The 17,796-nt window shown below is 38.0% G+C and overlaps 2 protein-coding genes across 7 annotated transcripts in view; both read right to left on the reverse strand.

The window, feature by feature from the left end:
• The window catches only part of LIPN (lipase family member N), a 42,736-nt gene extending 31,753 nt beyond the window's left edge, over nucleotides 1-10,983 (reverse strand). The window contains exons 1-2 of one of the 2 annotated variants that reach the window (XR_011523369.1): nucleotides 10,711-10,983; nucleotides 3,034-3,118 (exon numbers count right to left, since the gene is read on the reverse strand). The gene's annotated coding sequence lies outside the window, so the exon portion shown is untranslated. Of the gene's footprint in view, nucleotides 1-3,033; nucleotides 3,119-10,710 lie in introns of those variants that run through there. The other variant, XR_011523370.1, reaches the window with a different exon arrangement.
• LOC103567445 (lipase member K) overlaps nucleotides 10,614-17,796 on the reverse strand; it is a 49,391-nt gene continuing 42,208 nt past the window's right edge. For 4 of the 5 annotated variants that reach the window (XM_070562018.1, XM_008544106.2, XM_070562007.1 and 1 more), the window contains 2 exons: nucleotides 15,608-15,679; nucleotides 10,614-11,424 (listed from right to left, as the gene is read on the reverse strand). In XM_070562018.1, the coding sequence (XP_070418119.1) occupies nucleotides 11,185-11,424; nucleotides 15,608-15,679 (312 nt within the window). In that variant the 3' untranslated portion in view covers nucleotides 10,614-11,184. Of the gene's footprint in view, nucleotides 11,425-13,491; nucleotides 13,585-15,607; nucleotides 15,680-17,796 lie in introns of those variants that run through there. The other variant, XM_070562009.1, reaches the window with a different exon arrangement.

A 17,796-nucleotide genomic window follows, 5' to 3' on the forward strand; every position in this document is an offset into this window, starting at 1 on the left:
AAGTTGGATCTAATTTTAGATATAATTTTATCAATTTGAGTAGGTAAATAAATGATTGGAATGTGCAAAGAGGTAACATTGGATGTTTTGATATATGCTCCTGTTTTCTTCCTGAGTGAATTTTCTATTGTGTTAAATTATTGTTAAACCACCTTCAAAACTCCCCAGCACCCCTGAAAATGGGTAGATGGTTTTTAGTATCACATTATCTTGATTTCATCCCTCTCCTAATCACCATCAACATCAAAAGTATTTTCAGAGTGAGTGAACAAATAAGCAAATGGATGAATCTAGAAGTCCAGAGAATGTTGCTTAGTTACTGAGGAATAATAATAATGTTATTATTAATAATACTAGCAAGTTCTTAATTATTTACTGAGTATTTACTTCATGTCAGATGTACTTTGATACACAGTCAGCTTGGCTATAAATTCTACTGATCTCTCCACTTAAGTATGTTTCAAGGCATTTTTCTTAATATTGTTTTATAGTACTTTTATTCAGAGAAAGTACATTCATAGGAAAATCAGCCTTGTTCTGTTTTTGTACTAAATTGGAATAAGTCCACCATTGTTCTAAATTACATCATACACTAATACAACAAAAAATTGCTATTCAGTGGCAGTTTTTCTGCTGTTGTGCCTCCAAATTATTCTTAAACTTGGTAGCCGCTATGGCACAATCTGATATCTTTCACACAATCCATATTCTCTCACTTCTCCAGACTTTTAAAAAAACTTGTAAATGCAGAATTATTCAAGTTTTTCTACAAATAATCAGATTTCTTAAGAGATAGTTACCTTACTCTTCTCTATACCAGTGCTGTACAACAGAAATGTAATGTGAACGACATATATAATTTAAATTTTCTTATAGTCACATTTTTTGAAAGTATAAAGGAACAGGTGAAATCAATTTTTGTATTTCATTTAAACCAATAGATCTAAAATATTGTTTCAAAATGTAACACATATTATTATTAATGAGAGACCTTCCATTCTTTTTTTTTTCTGTAATATGTCTTTTAAACCTGATGACAGCACATCTCCATTAGGATTAATCACATTTCAAGTGCTTCTACAGTCATATGTGACTAGTTGCTGTGTATTGGAGAGAGCAGCTCTGTACTATTCATCTTGTGCTTGTTGTTTATTTTCTTTTTTTGAAACTTTTCTTCAACCAGATTCTTTATTTTTCTGTATAGTACTCCTCCCAAATACATAATTTTACATCATGTATTTGACCTGAATTGAACATCTGCCTACGAAACTTCCTACTATCTGAATCATTAAATATATCTTCTCAAGTGCTTGGCCTCTGCTCCCCAACTGAGCTTTGAGTCTTATTGTCCAGCAAAAAAGACATGCACACAAATATTTAGCTACAACCCCTTATCAAAAGCACAATATTTGCCATTATTCTCGAGGTCAGTAAATCTAGAAAGACAGTTTATTATTGACTTTATTCCAATAACACATGCCAAACAATTACTTAAACTTTTTTAAAAATGATTTAACATTTACTGATAGAGAAAATGTCACTAAAATGATTATGCCATCATTTAAAGCCACTTACAAGTTTGACAACTTCCTGGATCTAATTCTTCTGAGTTAGAAATCTCAGGTATGAAGATAAACAAAAGGCCTTTTCTTACAGAGGATAGTGACTTCTCAAAATTTGTGATTCTGCTAAATATAGAAGGGAGGAGTATTCTTTTGGGGGTTGGGTAATTTTACAGTGTTGCAGGGCAGGGCTTCATTGAGAGGAATTGCACTGGGTAAGGTTAAGCAGATGACTCCTGGCTTCTTCCTTAAAGTGTTCCAGTTATGGAAAGCCATTGAAACACATCTGTCAACAGATTTTGCAGATGAATATCAAGCAGATTGGCAGGCCTGGTTTTCTTTGCCAACCTTCTTTTGACTCAGAACTTGGCTAGCCTGTTTTACATACTGACCTACTGCTCTGTCCTGGCATTACCCGTTCTCTGTCCCTGTTGCTGGTTCAGCCACTCCCTCTCTGAAGCTCTGGTGACATAGATTTTGCTTTAGTCTCTCTGTTTACTTTAAATCTGTACTAAATTCTGGCCTTGCCCACTATATAGGGCCCCAAGAATTCTCTAACAAGCAGGAGCTTCCCTGATGAGAATAATCCATCCTGGGTTTCTTCATCTGTATCTTTAGGGAGATAACACAAGGAGGTATTCAGAGCTTGAGTTTGGATTTGGATAACTTTGGGCTCAAGACCCAGATTTGCTTCTAATTCTTAAATATTTATGCAGAGCTAGTATTTAAGTCTTCTGAACATCAGTGGTCTTCTTTAAAATAGGGCAAGCATAGCACCTGTATCACGGAGACGTGAGCAGGGATAAATAGCTTAGGCCAGATCTTTGATAAATGCGAAATAAGTTAATAAGTGTTAAACAATGTTAGTTATTTTTATTACTACCCTCATTGGGTTAAAATTCCCAATCATATTTTAAACTCAACATAAATCATAAGGGTAAGGACCATGTTTTCCTTGTTTCATCCTGTAACTCCAGCCTCTAACACATAAGAAGTGTAGGGTAAACTTTTAAAATTAATGACTTGTAACATTGAGGAGTTGTTCAGAAATTCCTTTTGCAGGGATTACAAAGACATTCTATCACTGAGGAGACCTCTGATTCTGCAAGTCCTGCACAAAGTATGCTTATGGTAGAACTGAAAAATGGTTCCACATTAAAGTTTTCTCCCCTCTAGAAGTTGCTAGTGTTCAGATTTCTGAACATGTAATACAAATTCAGACCAAAAATATTAAATTGATATGACTGTTAAAAGTGATGGTGATGTACCTTGAGACTCCTACTAAAAATAAATTATAAATTAAAAAAGAATAGTTTCAGATAAAGTAATAAAAATAAGAAAATCCTACTTAACAAAATGCAATGTTGTGACTTAATTTTAATTAAATTCCATTCAGTTTAAGGCAACGAGTGTAAGCAAATTCTGTCAAAGAGAGTCAGAAAGATGTGTGGGAAGACTTAAGTATACAAACCTTATTTGAATGAAAGAGGTGCATCTGGTTAAGGGAGCAGAGGCAAACGTAACTGGAAAAGCAGGTGAAGTCAGATTATGGGAAACTGAAAGACAGAGGAGTTAGCATTTGATGGAACAAAATATAAAGCAGAAAGTCACTGTAAGTTCTGGTACAGTGGCATTTCATGGTGAAAACACCTTTTGAAGGAGTAATAGGGAAGATGGATCAGTGGAAAATCTCATAATTAAAAATATTAGGGAGAGGGGTGACATCAGCATCATGGCAGAGTGAACTCTTCCCTTGGCCTCTCCCCTATAAGATACACAGAAGAAGACATTCATACACCAACAGAGGACAGACACACATCACAAAAGACGTCTCAGAGACCCATGCAGCCATATGCCTGAAAGTCATAGTGGGGCTGGATCCTCTGGAGGAAGTGGAAGCTGATCCACAGGAGCTCTGTGGAGAGAGTTGGGCTGCAGCTGCAGGAAGTGCACAGATGAAAAGGGCTCACCATCCCTGCCCGGTACTCCAGCCCAGAATCATCTGGAGCGTGGTGCAGAGAGTGTGGCAGCACTGGAGGGGAAAATGTACAGCAGAAGGAGGTGCCCCATCCCTGGCAGGCACTCCAGCCCCAGCATCACCCGGAGCACAGCCCACAGAGCTTGGTGGCAGCAGCAGGTAAAGTGTGCAGCCCCAGAATAGTCTGGAGCACGATGCGCAGACTGTGGCAGTGGTAGTGGGCAAAGTGTGCAGGTGAGGACAGGTCCCCTGTCCCTGTCTGGTACTGCAGCCCCACTATCACCCTGTGCATGAAGCAGTGAGCAAGGGAGCGGTGGCCACATAAAAGGAAAGTGCACAGTCCTGCAATCGCCCAGAGCTCTGTACAGAGAGACAAGCAGGGGTTGTGGGAAGCACTGGGTAGGAGAGTACCCCTCTCCCTGCCTGGGGTTCCAGATCTTCCATCGATCAATCACTTAGAGAGAATAGCAGTCAGTGGCTGGAGCTGGGGAGCCCCTGTTCATGCCAGGCCCAGAACAGCACCTGTTACCCACCCGGTGGGAGTATGTGGCAGCTGTGACCAGATAAGAGCACCATAAGGAAGCAAAAATCCACTCCATCAAGCAGTATGAGTAGGTATATTAAATCTCCAGACCAGAAGGAAAGTGACAAGTACCTGGAAACCAACCCTGAAGGCACACAAATCCATAACCTAAATGACAAAGAATTCAAAACAGCTATCATTAAAAAACTCAGTGAGTTACAAGACAACACAGAAAGACAAATTAAAGAATTCAGGAGCTTCTTCACAGAGGAGATCGAAACCGTAAAGAAGAACCAATCGGAATTGTTGGAGATGAAATCCACAATGGGTGAAATAAAGAAAAATCTGGATTCCCTAAACAACAGAGCTGACAATGTGGAGGACAGGATCAGCCAATAGAGTATAGTACTATAGAAATGCTTCAGAGGGAGAAGAGAGAACTAAGACTAAAAAGAAATGAAGAAGCTCTCAGAGAAATATCTAACTCAATCACAAAATGCAACATGAGGATTACAGGTATTCAAAGAGGGGGAAGAGAAGGACTATGGAGCAGAAAGCTTGTTCAAAGAAATAATAGCTGAGAATTTCCCAAACCTGGGGAGGAAGCTGCAAATCCATGTGAAAGAGGTCTCCAGATCTCCTAACTTTGTCAATGTAACAAGACCTACTCCAAGGCATGTAGTAGTGAAACTGGCAAAATTCAAGGACCAAGAAAATATACTAAGGGCAGCAAGGCAGAAGAAAATAACTTACAAAGGAACCCCTATCAGGCTTTCAGTAGATTTCTCAGCAGAAACCTTACAGGCTAGGAGAGAGTGGAATGATATACTCAAAATCCTGAAAGATAAAACCTTTCAGCCAAGAATACTCTATCCAGTGAAAATCTTCTTCAGATATTACAGAGAAAGAAAAACTTTCCCAGATAAACAAAAGCTAAGAGAGTTCATTGCCACAAGACCCTCCTATAAGAAATCCTCAGGAAGGCTCTCATACCTGAAAAAAAGAAAAAAATAGGAAAGGGGCTACAAAGCCCTGGGCAAGGAGATGACTAAGTAGGCAATAATCAGAAAATGGCAGCTCTCTATCAGATCAGGTTAGTAAACACCGAAATTTAACATCAACCATAAAGAAAAGGAAAACACCAAAATAAAAATGATCTCATCATTTTAATGACAAACTCATAACACAAGATGGAAAAAGATATTACAAAAATAACTTAGAAGGGGAAGAAGAAAGGGAAGGAATCAGTATAGTCTAAGGAAATAAGAGGTTATCAGAAAATGGACTACCTCAACTATGAGATTTTCTATACAAACCCAAGGGTAACCACTAAACAAGTAATTAGAATAGAGACATTTATGATAAACAAGGAGACAATGAAGAAAACCAACAGAGAAAACTACCTAATCAAATTAGTGGTCCAAAATACATGGGACGAGAAACAAAGGAAATGAAGAAGGACTGGGAAACTCATGGCAAGATGGCAGTATTAAGCTTTCACATATCAATAATCACTCTAAATGTAAATGGATTGAATTCTCCAAACAAAAGACACAGAGTGGCAGGATGGATTGAAGAACAAGACCCAACAAGATGCAGCCTCCAGGAAACACATCTCAGCTCCAAAGACAAACACAGGCTCAGAGTACAGGGGTGGAAGACAATACTCCAAGCTAATGGCAAATAAAAGAAAGCAGATATTGCCATACTTATATCAGACAAAGCAGACTTCAAGATAAAACTGGTAAAGAGAGACACAGAGGGGCATATATAATGCTAAAAGGGACTCTCCACCATGAAGACATAACTCTTATAAACATGTATGCACCCAACACAGGAGCACCAAAGTACATAAAGCAACTATTAGCAAACCTAAAAGGAGATATCAATGACAACATAGCATAGTAGGGGACCTCAACACCCCACTTACATCAATGAAAAGATCATCCAGACAAAAAGTCAACAAAGAGATAGCTGACTTAAACAAAAAACTAGACCAGGTGGAATTTATAGATATATATACAGCACTCAAACCAAAAAGAGAGGAATATACATTCTTCTCAAGCACACATGGAACATTCTCAAGGATAGACTATATATTTAGAAACAAGGCAACCTCAATAAATTTAAGAAGATTGAAATCATATCTAATATCTTTTCCAACCATAATGCCATAAAACTAGAAATCAACTACAAGAAACAAGCTGAAAAAGGAGCAAAAATGTGGAGACTAAACAACATGCTACTGAACAATAAATGGGTAGTCGAAGAAATAAAGGGAGAAATAAAAAAAATATTTGGAGACAAATGAGAACGACAACACACCACACCAACTCTTAAGGGATGCAGCAAAAGAGGTCCTAAGTGGGAAATTTATAGCAATACAGGCTGACATTAACAAACAAGAAAAGGGTCAAATCAACAATGTTAAACTACACCTAATAGAATGAGAAAAAGAAGAAAAAAGCCCAAACTCAGCAGAAGGAGGGAAATAATAAAAATTAGAGCAGAAATAAATGAAATTGAAACAAAAATGACTGTAAAAAGGATCAATGAAACAAGGAGCTGGTTCTTTGAGAGGATAAACAAAATTGACAAACACTTAGCCAGACTCACTAAGAAAGAAACACAGAAGCCTCAAATACATAAAATTACAAAGGAAAGAGGAGAAATTACAATGGATACCACAGAAATACAAAAGATTATAAGAGAATATTATGAAAAACTATGTGCCAACAAACTGGACAATCTGGAAGAAATGGATAAATTCTTAGATTCTTACAGCCTCTAAAAACTGATTCAAGAAGAAATAGAGAATCTGAATAGACCAATCACAAGTAAAGAGATTGAAACAGCAAATCAAAAACTTCTCCAAAAATGAAAGTCCAGGACCAGACAGCTTCTCTGGAAATTATACCAAACATTCAAAGACAATTTATTACCTATTCTTCTCAAACTATTCCAAAAAACTGAGGAAGATGGAAATATTCCTAACACATTCTACAAGGCCACCATCACTCTGATCCCAAAGCCAGACAAGGACAATGCAAAGAAGGAAAATTACAGGCCTATATTGCTGATGAACATAGATGCAAAAATCCTCAATAAAATATTGGAAAACTACATCAAAATACAGCAATACATCAAAAAGATCATACACTGTGAACAAGTGTGATTCATACCAGGGACACGGGGATGGTTCAACATCCACAAATCAATCAATATGATACAGCATATTAACAAGGGGAGGAAGAAAAACCACACGATCATCTCCATAGATGAAGAGAAAGCATTTGACAAGATCCAACACCCATTCATGATAAAAACTCTCAATAAAATGGGTATAGAAGGAAAATACTTCAACATAATAAAGACCATATATGACAAACCCACTGCCAACATCATACTCAATGGAGAAAAACTAAAAGCCATCCCTCTGAGAACAGGAACAAGACAAGGGCGCTCACTTTCACCACTCTTATTCAACATAGTACTAGAGGTTTTGGCCAGAGCAATTAGGCAGGAAAAAGAAATAAAAGGAATCCAAAAAGGCACTGAAGAAGTGAAACTCTAGCTGTTTTCAGACAACATGATTTTATATATAGAAAACCCTGAAGAATCCATTGGAAGACTATTAGAAATAATCAACAACTACAGCAAAATTGCAGGATACAAAGTTAACTTACAAAAATCACTTGCATTTTCATGCTCTAATAACGAACTAATAGAACAAGAACTCAAGAATACAACCCCATTTACAATCACAATGAAAAGAATGAAATATCTAGGAATAAATTTCACCATGGAGGTGAAAGACCTATACAATGAAAACTATAAGACATTACTGAAAGAAACTGAGAATGACATAAAGAAACGGAAAGATATTCCATGTACGTGGACTGGAAGAATAAACATAGTTAAAACGTCCATACTACCTGAAGCAGTCTACAGATTCAACACAATCTCAAGCAGAATCCCAATGAGATTCTTCACAGAAATAGAACAAAGAATCTTAAAATTCACATGGGGCAACAAAAGACCCCCAAATAGCTAAAGCAATCCTAAGAAACAAGAACAAAGCTGGTGGCATCACAATCCCTGACTTCAAAACATATTCCAAAGCTATAGTAATCAAAACAGCATGGTACTGGTACAAAAACAGGAATGTAGATCAATGGAACAGAGCTGAAAGCCCAGAAATAAAACCACACATCTACAGACAGCTAATCTTTGACAAAGGAGCCAGGAACATACAATGGAGAAAGGAAAGCCTCTTCAACAAATGGTGTTGGGAAAACTGGACAGCCACATGCAAAAGAATGAAAGTAGACCATTATCTTTCTCCATACACAAAAAGACTCAAAATGGATCCAAGTCTTGAAGGTAAGACCTGAAACCATAAAATTTCTGGAAGAAAATATAGGCAGTACACTCTTTGACATCTGCCTTTAAAGGATCTTTACAAATATGATGTCCACTCAGACAAGGGAAACAAAAGAAAAAAGAAACAACTGGGACTTCATCAGATTAAGGAGCTTCTGAAATGCAAAGGGAACCAAGATCAAAATGAAAAGAACAACCTACCAACTGGGAGAAAATATTTGCAAGTCATATATCTGATAAAGCTTTAATCTCCATCGTATTTAAAGAACTAACACAACTGAACTACGAAAAAATAAACAACCCAATCAAAAAGTGGGCAGAGGATATGAACAGACATTTTTCCAAAGAAGAAATACAGATAGCCAATAGGCACATGAAAAGATGCTCCACATCACTAATCATCAGGGAGATGCGAATCAAAACTACACTTAGACATCCTCTTATGTCTGTTAGAATGGCAATAATCACCAAGACAAAAAACAATAAATGTTAGAGAGGTTGTGAAGAAAAGGGAACCCTCATCCACTGCTGGTGGGAATGCAAACTGGTGCAGCCACTTTGGAAAACAGTATGGAGATTTCTCAAAAAATTAAAAACAGAATTACCATATGTTCCAGCTAAACCACTACTGGGTAATTATCCAAAGAACTTGAAATCAGCAATTCAAAGAGACTTATGCACCCCTATGTTCATCGCAGAATTATTCACAATAACCAACACATGGAAGCAACCCAAGTGTCCAGTGACTGATGATTGAATAAAGAAGATGCTGTATATATATGCAATGGAATACTACTCAGCCACAAAAAAGACATAATCGTCCCATTTGCAGCCACATGGTTTGACCTTGAGGGCATCATGTTAAGCGAAATAAGCCAGACAAAGACAAACACCATACGATTTCACTCTTATGTGGAGTATAAACAAACTTATGGACAAAAAGAACAATTTAGTGGTTACTGGGGGTGGGGGTGGGGATGGGTGGGAACAAGTGTTACAGGGGCACTTTTATATGGTGTTTGATAAATCTTAATGTACAACTGAAATTTCACAGTGTTATAAACTACTTAGACCACAATAAAAAATTTACAAAAAAAGATATTAAGGAGAAAGCAGTAAAGCTTTTGCAGAAAGAAAACGAGTAGCAAAAATACTACATTGGATCAGCATTCTGGAAATATAGTTCTAATCTTATTTTACTCACTAACTCAAACACCTTGGGCAAGTCACTTTAACTCTGACTCTGCTTACTCATATCAACTGTTGGTGAGGAAGGAGTAATCGGAACACTTATACACTGTTGGTAGGAATATGAAATTGTGCAGCTGCTATGGAAAGCAGTACAGAGTTTACTCAAAAAATTAAAAATACAACTACCATATAATCCAGCAATCCCACTTCTGGGCACATATCCAAAAGAAATGAAATCAAGATCTTGAAAAGATACATGCACTCCTAGTTTCAGCCAACATTATTTACAATAGCCAAGATATGGAAGGAACCTAAAAGGTTCATTGAGGGACAAATGGATAAAAAAAATGTGGTGTATACATACGGTGGCATACTAATCAGCCTTAAAAAAGAAAGACATTTTGTCATATGCAACAACACAGATGAACCTGAAGGACATTATGCTAAGTGAAATAAGCCAGTCATGGAAGGACAAATACTGCATAATTCTACTTATATGAAGTATCTAAAGTGGTCAAACTCATAGAAGGAGAGAGTAGAATGGTGGTTACCAGACTCCGGGGAAAAGGAAATGGGGAGTTGTCCAACAGATATGAAGTTTCAGTCATGCAAAAAGAAAAAGTTCTAGAGATCTTTTGTGCAGCATTGTGCGTATAGTTAACAATATTGTACTATACAGTCAAAAACGCATTAAGAAGGTAGATCTCATGTTGTGTCCTTACCACAATAAAAAAAATGAAGGTAAAATAGACTTTTTCAGACAAACACTGAAAGCATTAATCACTAGCAGATCGGCAAAACAAGAAATGTTCAAGGAATTTCATCAGGCCAAGGGAAATAAGAGAAAAGGAAATGAGAAACAGGGCCTCTCAAGCTTCTAACCAGAGACAAAATAATAATAATGATAATAATAATAATAATAACATTACTATTAACAGTAATAGTAGTTTACTACTGCTGATAAATTACCACAAACTTAGCAGTTTAAAACAATATATATTTTATTATCTCATTGTTTCTGCGGGTCAGTAGTCTGGGCATGCCATAGCTAGGTCCTCTGCTCAGGGTCTCACCAGGCTGCAATCCAGGTGTTGGCCAAGCTGCTTTCTCCTCTGGAGGCTGTACCAGGGAAGAATGGGATTCCAAGCTCATTCAGGTTTTAGGCAGAATTCATTTCCTTGTATGACGGAGCCCTGGTTTTTTGCAGGTTGTCAGCTACAAGCCATCTGCAGATCCTAAAAGTCACACACAGTTCCTTCCCAGGTGGGCTTCCTTAACATATCTGTTTACTTCATCAAGACAACAAGGAGAATCTCTTGCTGCAGACTGCTAAGATGGATTCTTATATAATAGAATCTAATCAGGAAGTGATATCCCATCACCTTTGCCAATTCTGTTAGCTAGAAGAACATCTCAGGTATTCAAGGTGAGAGGATTGCACAAATGTTTGGACACTAGGAGGTGAAAATGATTAGAGGCTCACCTTCAGTTCTATACCCCACGTTATTATCATGAAAATCTGCTTGCTTAGAGAAAGGAAAGTACATTTAATTTTGCAGACATTCCTCCATCAATCTAATTAGGTCTTGGTAAATTTCCTGGGGCGCATCCTGTCCAAGGTAGAAATCCAAATGGTTGTAGTGAGGAATCAACTTGTAATAAATAAGCTTGGTAATTTTAGGGAGTAAATTCTCAACATCCATGGGATCAGCCACAAGGTCCTGTCCACCACTCCACACCGCTGTTGGAACTTCCATCTTAGTAACATTGTATAAGGGAGGTGTAAGCTAAATACAATTAAAGAGATAGAGAAAAAAAGAGATTTCACAGAAAGTCACGTTATAGAAATAACATTAACAATCAGATCTTAAGCAAGTTCTTCAAATGCTAGAAATGTATAATTAGGATACATTTAATGATATATAAACATTAAAATGTTAAAAATACTTGAAGGTACTTTTGTGCAATAACATGAATTGTGAACAAAAAAGAGAAAACCATTATATTTCTGACTTGTACTTTTGGGAAAATAGGAAAGGACCCTCAAGGAAGAAGGCTCTTATCTCTCAGGGGACCATCTTTCTGGTATCACTCGGCCTGGGAGTATTGAATAGGATAAACATAAATACCCTTCTCATATGCAGAAATCTGGGCTCAGGGGAATTGTGGACACTTGAGTAGACTCTGCAGGGAGCATTGAGACCAATGCATGAAAACAGGCATTTGAAAAAGGGTGTTTAAAAGGAACCAGCCTGTTGTAAAGAAGTAGAGTGGTACTAATCTCCTGGCAAAATTTCCCTCCCCCTTCATTTTGGTAACACAACATTTCTTGTGCTGATTCAGCAAATCCCAATTCCCCAGTTCCAGAGTGGTGCAGGGTGACCAGGCCTGGACGATTTGTCCTTCACTCTTATGGCCTCAGTGATTGTGTGAGAGATGGGTACATGGCGAAAACTGGGCCAGAGTTCTCTCTGGAAATTTTTGCCAGAGTTATTGAGGAAACATTGGCTTTTTCTTTGGATTTTCAGTTAAAAGAGCTATATGAGCTAAGTGTATTCAGTTCACCATCTTACAACTGTCTTGGAAATAGCCTAAGGATGGGAACAGCATATGCGAGCAGAATTGAGAGAGTGAGAGTGTGCGGGAGAGACCCCTTATGACAAGTTCCTGGCTCTTGTGAGTCTACCACTACACTTTTCAGCTCAGTAAAGCAGTATATATTTTTAACCTAAAATAGAATTGGTTTCTGTTACTTGCAACTAAAAGAGTCTTGATTGTTACCATATTCCATGGACTGAATTGTGATTCCCCTAAATTCATATGTGGAAACCATATCCCCCAATGTGGTTGCATTTGGAGATAAGGCTTTTATGAGGTAATTAAGGTTAAATGAGGTGGTAAGGGTTGGGTCCTAATCCAGTAGGATTGGTGGCTTTATAAGAAGGGGGAGGGGGAGAGAGAAATCTCTCTCTCCAAGTGCACGCACACAGAGGAAAGGCTATGTGAGTACAAAGAGAGAAGGCAGCTATCTGCAAGCCAGGAAGAGAGCCCTCACCAGAACCCAACCACACTGGGATCCTGATCTCAGACTTCTAGCTTCCAGAACCATGAGAAATAAATTTTTGTTGTTTAAACCACTCAGTCTATGGTATTTTTTTACGGCAGCCCAAGCAGATTAATACACCATAGGTAATTTGGGCAGCAAGATTAGGAAGGAAAGGTTAACAGGGACAGAGATGTAGATCATTAGGAAACAGTAACCTTGGCCAGGGAGAGATTTCTTAGAGGACTAGAAATGGCCTGTGGGAGACCCCTGACTTGATGACTGTCCACCTTCAGTTCTCTTAGCAGGGTGACATTCAGGCAGAGCACACAGGTATAGTCATTCCAGATGTTACTGTCAGTTGATAGATTGGTGCCTAGGTCTTTGCATTGCTAAACATCTTAAGCATGTCACCCCTACCCTATAATACTGAGAAGCCTGTGTGGGGACCTGGAATTGGCCACCCCAAGATATGTCTCTTTGGCATCAGGATTATTTGAGGCTGATTGCTTTTGATAAACTGGGACAGGGAAGGAGGCTCTGAGGAATGGAACTTGCCCTTTGTTAGGACACCTTTACATTTGTAAGGTAAATCTCTATCTGTAAAAGGTGCCTCCCTCTCTGTACCAGGAAGAAGAAAGGAGATGACCTTCTCTCCAAAAACTCTTAATCAATACCAAAGGCAAGGACTTAAATCTGCATTTTATTGTGCTTGTCTGGTAACCTCCTGTAACTGACTTCCCTCCCTCTCCCAATGTTGGCATTTCTTAAGGATTAAGCATCTTTCCTTAGGCTAGGAACTGATTGCTGTGCTCACCTGTGACCGCCCAGCTCCAGACAATTGACTTGCCTCCTGCTACACCCACCGAGATAGCAGACCATTATCTGCTGTGTCCATCAAGCGCTGTGTGAGACAGGGCAATCTTGTGACTATTGTGGGAGGGACATTTCAATCATATGTGAAACACCCTGTTTGGGGGTATATAACCACTATGTGCACCCTACTTCTTCGGTGCCCTTTTTTCCTTCAGGAAGAAAGACTGCGGGCCATGGTTCCTCATAAAGCTTTGTTTGATTTTCTCTTGCTATTCTGTCTCATGTGAATTTAATTCGTTCTCCGGCCAGACGAACCCCCATTTGGGAAGAGGAAATGTCTTCCTCCCCTACACCTTGAATCTGGGCTTAAGAGCCAGTGGTAAATGAGAATGTGTGGCTATGAGAAGGTAAGACGAAGCACAGAGAAGGAAATGAAGGCAGATCAGCACTGGCCAGTAGTGCATGCCAGAGGAAGATGGGCTCAGGACAGCCTGGAGCAGGGTGCAACTGATGAAAGAAGAAGTAAGCTTTCCTGACTCTCTAGTTTTCTCAGTAGAATAATACAAAGCATAAATATTTAAATGCAAAGACAGAGAGAGATAAAGAATAAAAAAACAATGCAACACAGAAGCAGCAATAAATATTAGAAAGCTTTAAGGCACAAAGTGGGTCTGAGAAGTCCCCCAAATCAGAATACCTCTACTGCAATGATTTAATACCCTGCTCAGCAGGAAAGGGGAGCCTACAAGACACCACAGCAATATCAAGATCAGGATCCAAATGACATATGACAGCTTTTTGGCACGATTTTTTCTCACTTTCTTAGTAATAAAGGATTGGTAATTACACCTGTCTAATTTATGGTGTTATTACATATAGCTGTGACTAAGGTTATTGCTGTGTATATAGTTCACTCTCAGTTTGCTTTGGGTTTTCCTTTTTTTCTCCAAAGCCCCAAGCAACAGGTTCATAATTGAACCTGAATCACCATGTATTTTGACAGAATCTGCAAGCACAATGATAAAGCTAATGCTTGTGACTCAACTGTCATCCAAGTAGGTATCTGAGTCTTACAGGGTAAGGTCATCATCTAAAAACTTTTTTATAAAGCAACTGTATACCATTGCTGGGACAAGGAATTGGTTAATTACGAGAATAACTAGTACTTTGACATAGTGTGTGAGTCTGTGCATGTGGGCAGCCACACATACACACACACATATAGCTATAGCAATTTAGGAGAGAAATCAGATTTTTCATGCCAGTTGATGTTATGTATTTTCACTATTGTAGTTATCAGGGTAGCATTAAAATTTTCTTTTTAAAAAATTTCCAAATTTTCACATCCTTATTTGAAAAAACCCCTGTATCTCTGATGACCACTCATTTAATCAGAGCTCAGTCTACAAGTAAGAAGCCAAAATCATAATTGGATTTCCTTATATACCAGATAAAAATAATAACAACAACAACATGTACTTCCCTTTAATATAGATTTTTGCTTCAAAAGTTTTCGTAGATAATGTCAAGAATCCTGTCGACACAACATTCTTTGGCAGATAGCACTGCTTTTGCTTAAAGGTGATATTTCTGTCTGTATATCTTTAATGATCCATGTATCATTTTTTTAAGATGTGTAACAAATGACATCCCAAATAACTATTAGGACATTGTTAGTTGATTTTATGGATAAGAAGTCAGAGAATATGCTCTATAAACAAAGATTATGTATCTTTAGTTCTCTCTTTAAAATAGTGCTGTAAGTGCCAAGAGTTTCTATTTTTTGAGAAAGAATAAGTGTAGTAGAAGAATGGACTTAAGATCCAAGAACTCCTGGGTCATATTCTGGTTCTTCACTAGTTAGATAATTTTGACAATTTACCTAAACTCTCTGCACCTCTGGAAAAATGGAGATAATAATATTTACCATGCAAGGTCATTGTGAAGATCAAAAATAATGATACGACACATGGTAAGAACCCAATATGTAGCATCTAATCTACATAATATATCTGGCAGAGGGAATGGGGCCTAGTACGTGCTTAATGAGTGGACACTACTTTTATTAGTTCATTTCCAGTATGCAACTGATGATACCACTATTGTTGTACCTGGTGGAAATGCATTATGTTCTGATCATGGTTTCCCCAATCAAACGCTTGGAACTGACCAGAATTAACAGCCTATAATAAAATAAAAACAATAAACACTAAGAATTAAGATGATATAAGAAAACAACGTACATTTAAAGACAGTAAACCAAAATTTACAAAAAAAAGAATAGACATTACATTCTACTTTTTAGGCACATGAACTAAAATTCAATAAAGATTAGCAAGTCAAATGATAAAAACGATAAAAATTGATACTAATCCACAGAACTGACTACCTTTTACATCCTTTTATACTTTTCCAATGACAATCCTTAGATAATGATGCCTTTATATGTGACAATGTCATACAAAGAAATTTTTAAAAGATGCTGAACTGAATGATTCTTGAATAGCTTAGCTTCAGGAATTTTTATAATCATTTAAATAAAGCACTACCTATAAATCTCCTACATTAAAAAAGACACCTATTATTATTAAACAACTTTACATATTATTATCCTTGTCAGATGGTGTAGGATGTTATGACTACATTCGCTATTCTGAAACACTTTTGTTACTATTAGAAGGAATATTCTGGGTGGCCTGGTGGCACAGAGGTTAAGTGCGCATGTTCCGCTTCTCAGCGGCCCGGGGTTCACCGGTTGGAATCCCAGGTGGGGACACTGCACCATTTGGCAAGCCATACTGTAATAGGTGTCCCACGTATAAAGTAGAGGAAGATAGACATGGATGTTAGCTCAGGACCAGTCTTTCTCAGCAAAAAGAGGAGGATTGGCGCTGGTTAGCTCAGGGCTGATCTTCCTCAAAGAAAAAAAAAAAAAAGAAGGAATGTTCACTCACAGAACGCCCTCAGTGCTTTCTGTGTGAGGTGCAGCGCTGCTGTCTGTCTCCCGTCCGCAGGGCCAAGCAGCCTGTCATGTTGTCAGTAATGTGGCCGCAGGCTGAGACACCATGCAGACCCGTTTTTGCATTTTAGTTTTTAGACTTCACATACTAGAATAGAGACAGTCATACACCTTTGGGTTCCTTTTTCTGTTATTTGCCAGCCGTGTTGGATAAAGGAGACAGATAATTTTCACATTTACCTCAAGCACTTCATTAAATTTTTCTCAGACTACTCCATGGGCTTTTTCTTAACTTGAATCTCAGATATTTTTTTTCGTGTTAATTTAATAGCGTTTTAGTTTAAAATTATTCTGATCGTGGTTTGTATTTACAGAGGGAGTAGTCACTTGCTGCTATTGAGTTTCTGCAGGTTTTCAGCAATGGGAAGCAACAGAGTGTACCAGTTAGGAACTTGAGTTCTAGAATCAAACAGAGCTGGTTTGAATCCAGGCCTACTGGATTATTGCATCTGTGATCCAGGGCAAGATATTTATCTTCTCTAAATCTTTTTCATCTGTGAAATAGGAATGACAGTAACATTCTTCTCACAGGGTTGTGAAGATTAAGTAAGGTAAGGCATAAAAATCATGTAGCACCTAAGAACGCTCAACAAATTGCCCTTTTTGCTAATATTACTACCATCATCATCATCATCATCATCCTTGCCTTAGCTGTCTACATAATTTATGAATAAACGTTTTATCTCCCTCTCCTTACTTATGTCTATCCCGAAGAGGACTTTCTGTCAAAAGAGAAGAGTTCTCTTTGAGAGGAGTCAGTTGTGAGATGTGTAAGGGATTGGCTATGACATTTGTAGAATGAGGTATCAATGCCTTTGTTGAAAGATTGTTATGAGAATTAGGTGAGACTGAATGAAATCATGTATGGGAACAGCAAGAAGGACACAGTGTGAGTGCTCAATAAACGTGAAATTGAAGTTGTATTACCTGGAAGGCCATGCCCACCTGAGGCTATCTCCTCAGCAGTAGGAGGCCCTGTGTCCTGAACATCTTTCTTCCCATAGGAACTTGCAGGCTTATCTCCTGTCGGTAGAACTCTTCAGATAATTTGAGAAATCCTCAACTAAAATTTCAGGCTATCTATAGCAGTGATTCTCAACTTTAAAGCATTGAACAAATTTATTCGGTCGTAGGTTAAAATGCAAATTCCTAGAGCTCTCAGATACGTTAAAACTTTGGGAAGATCTTTCCTCTCTCTGTCTTTCTCTGTCTCTTTCTCTTCACACACACACACACACACACACACACACACACACACACACTCATCCTTAACTCAGAAAG

Source organism: Equus przewalskii, chromosome 1 (assembly GCF_037783145.1).
Source record: "Equus przewalskii isolate Varuska chromosome 1, EquPr2, whole genome shotgun sequence".
NCBI lineage: Eukaryota > Metazoa > Chordata > Mammalia > Perissodactyla > Equidae > Equus > Equus przewalskii.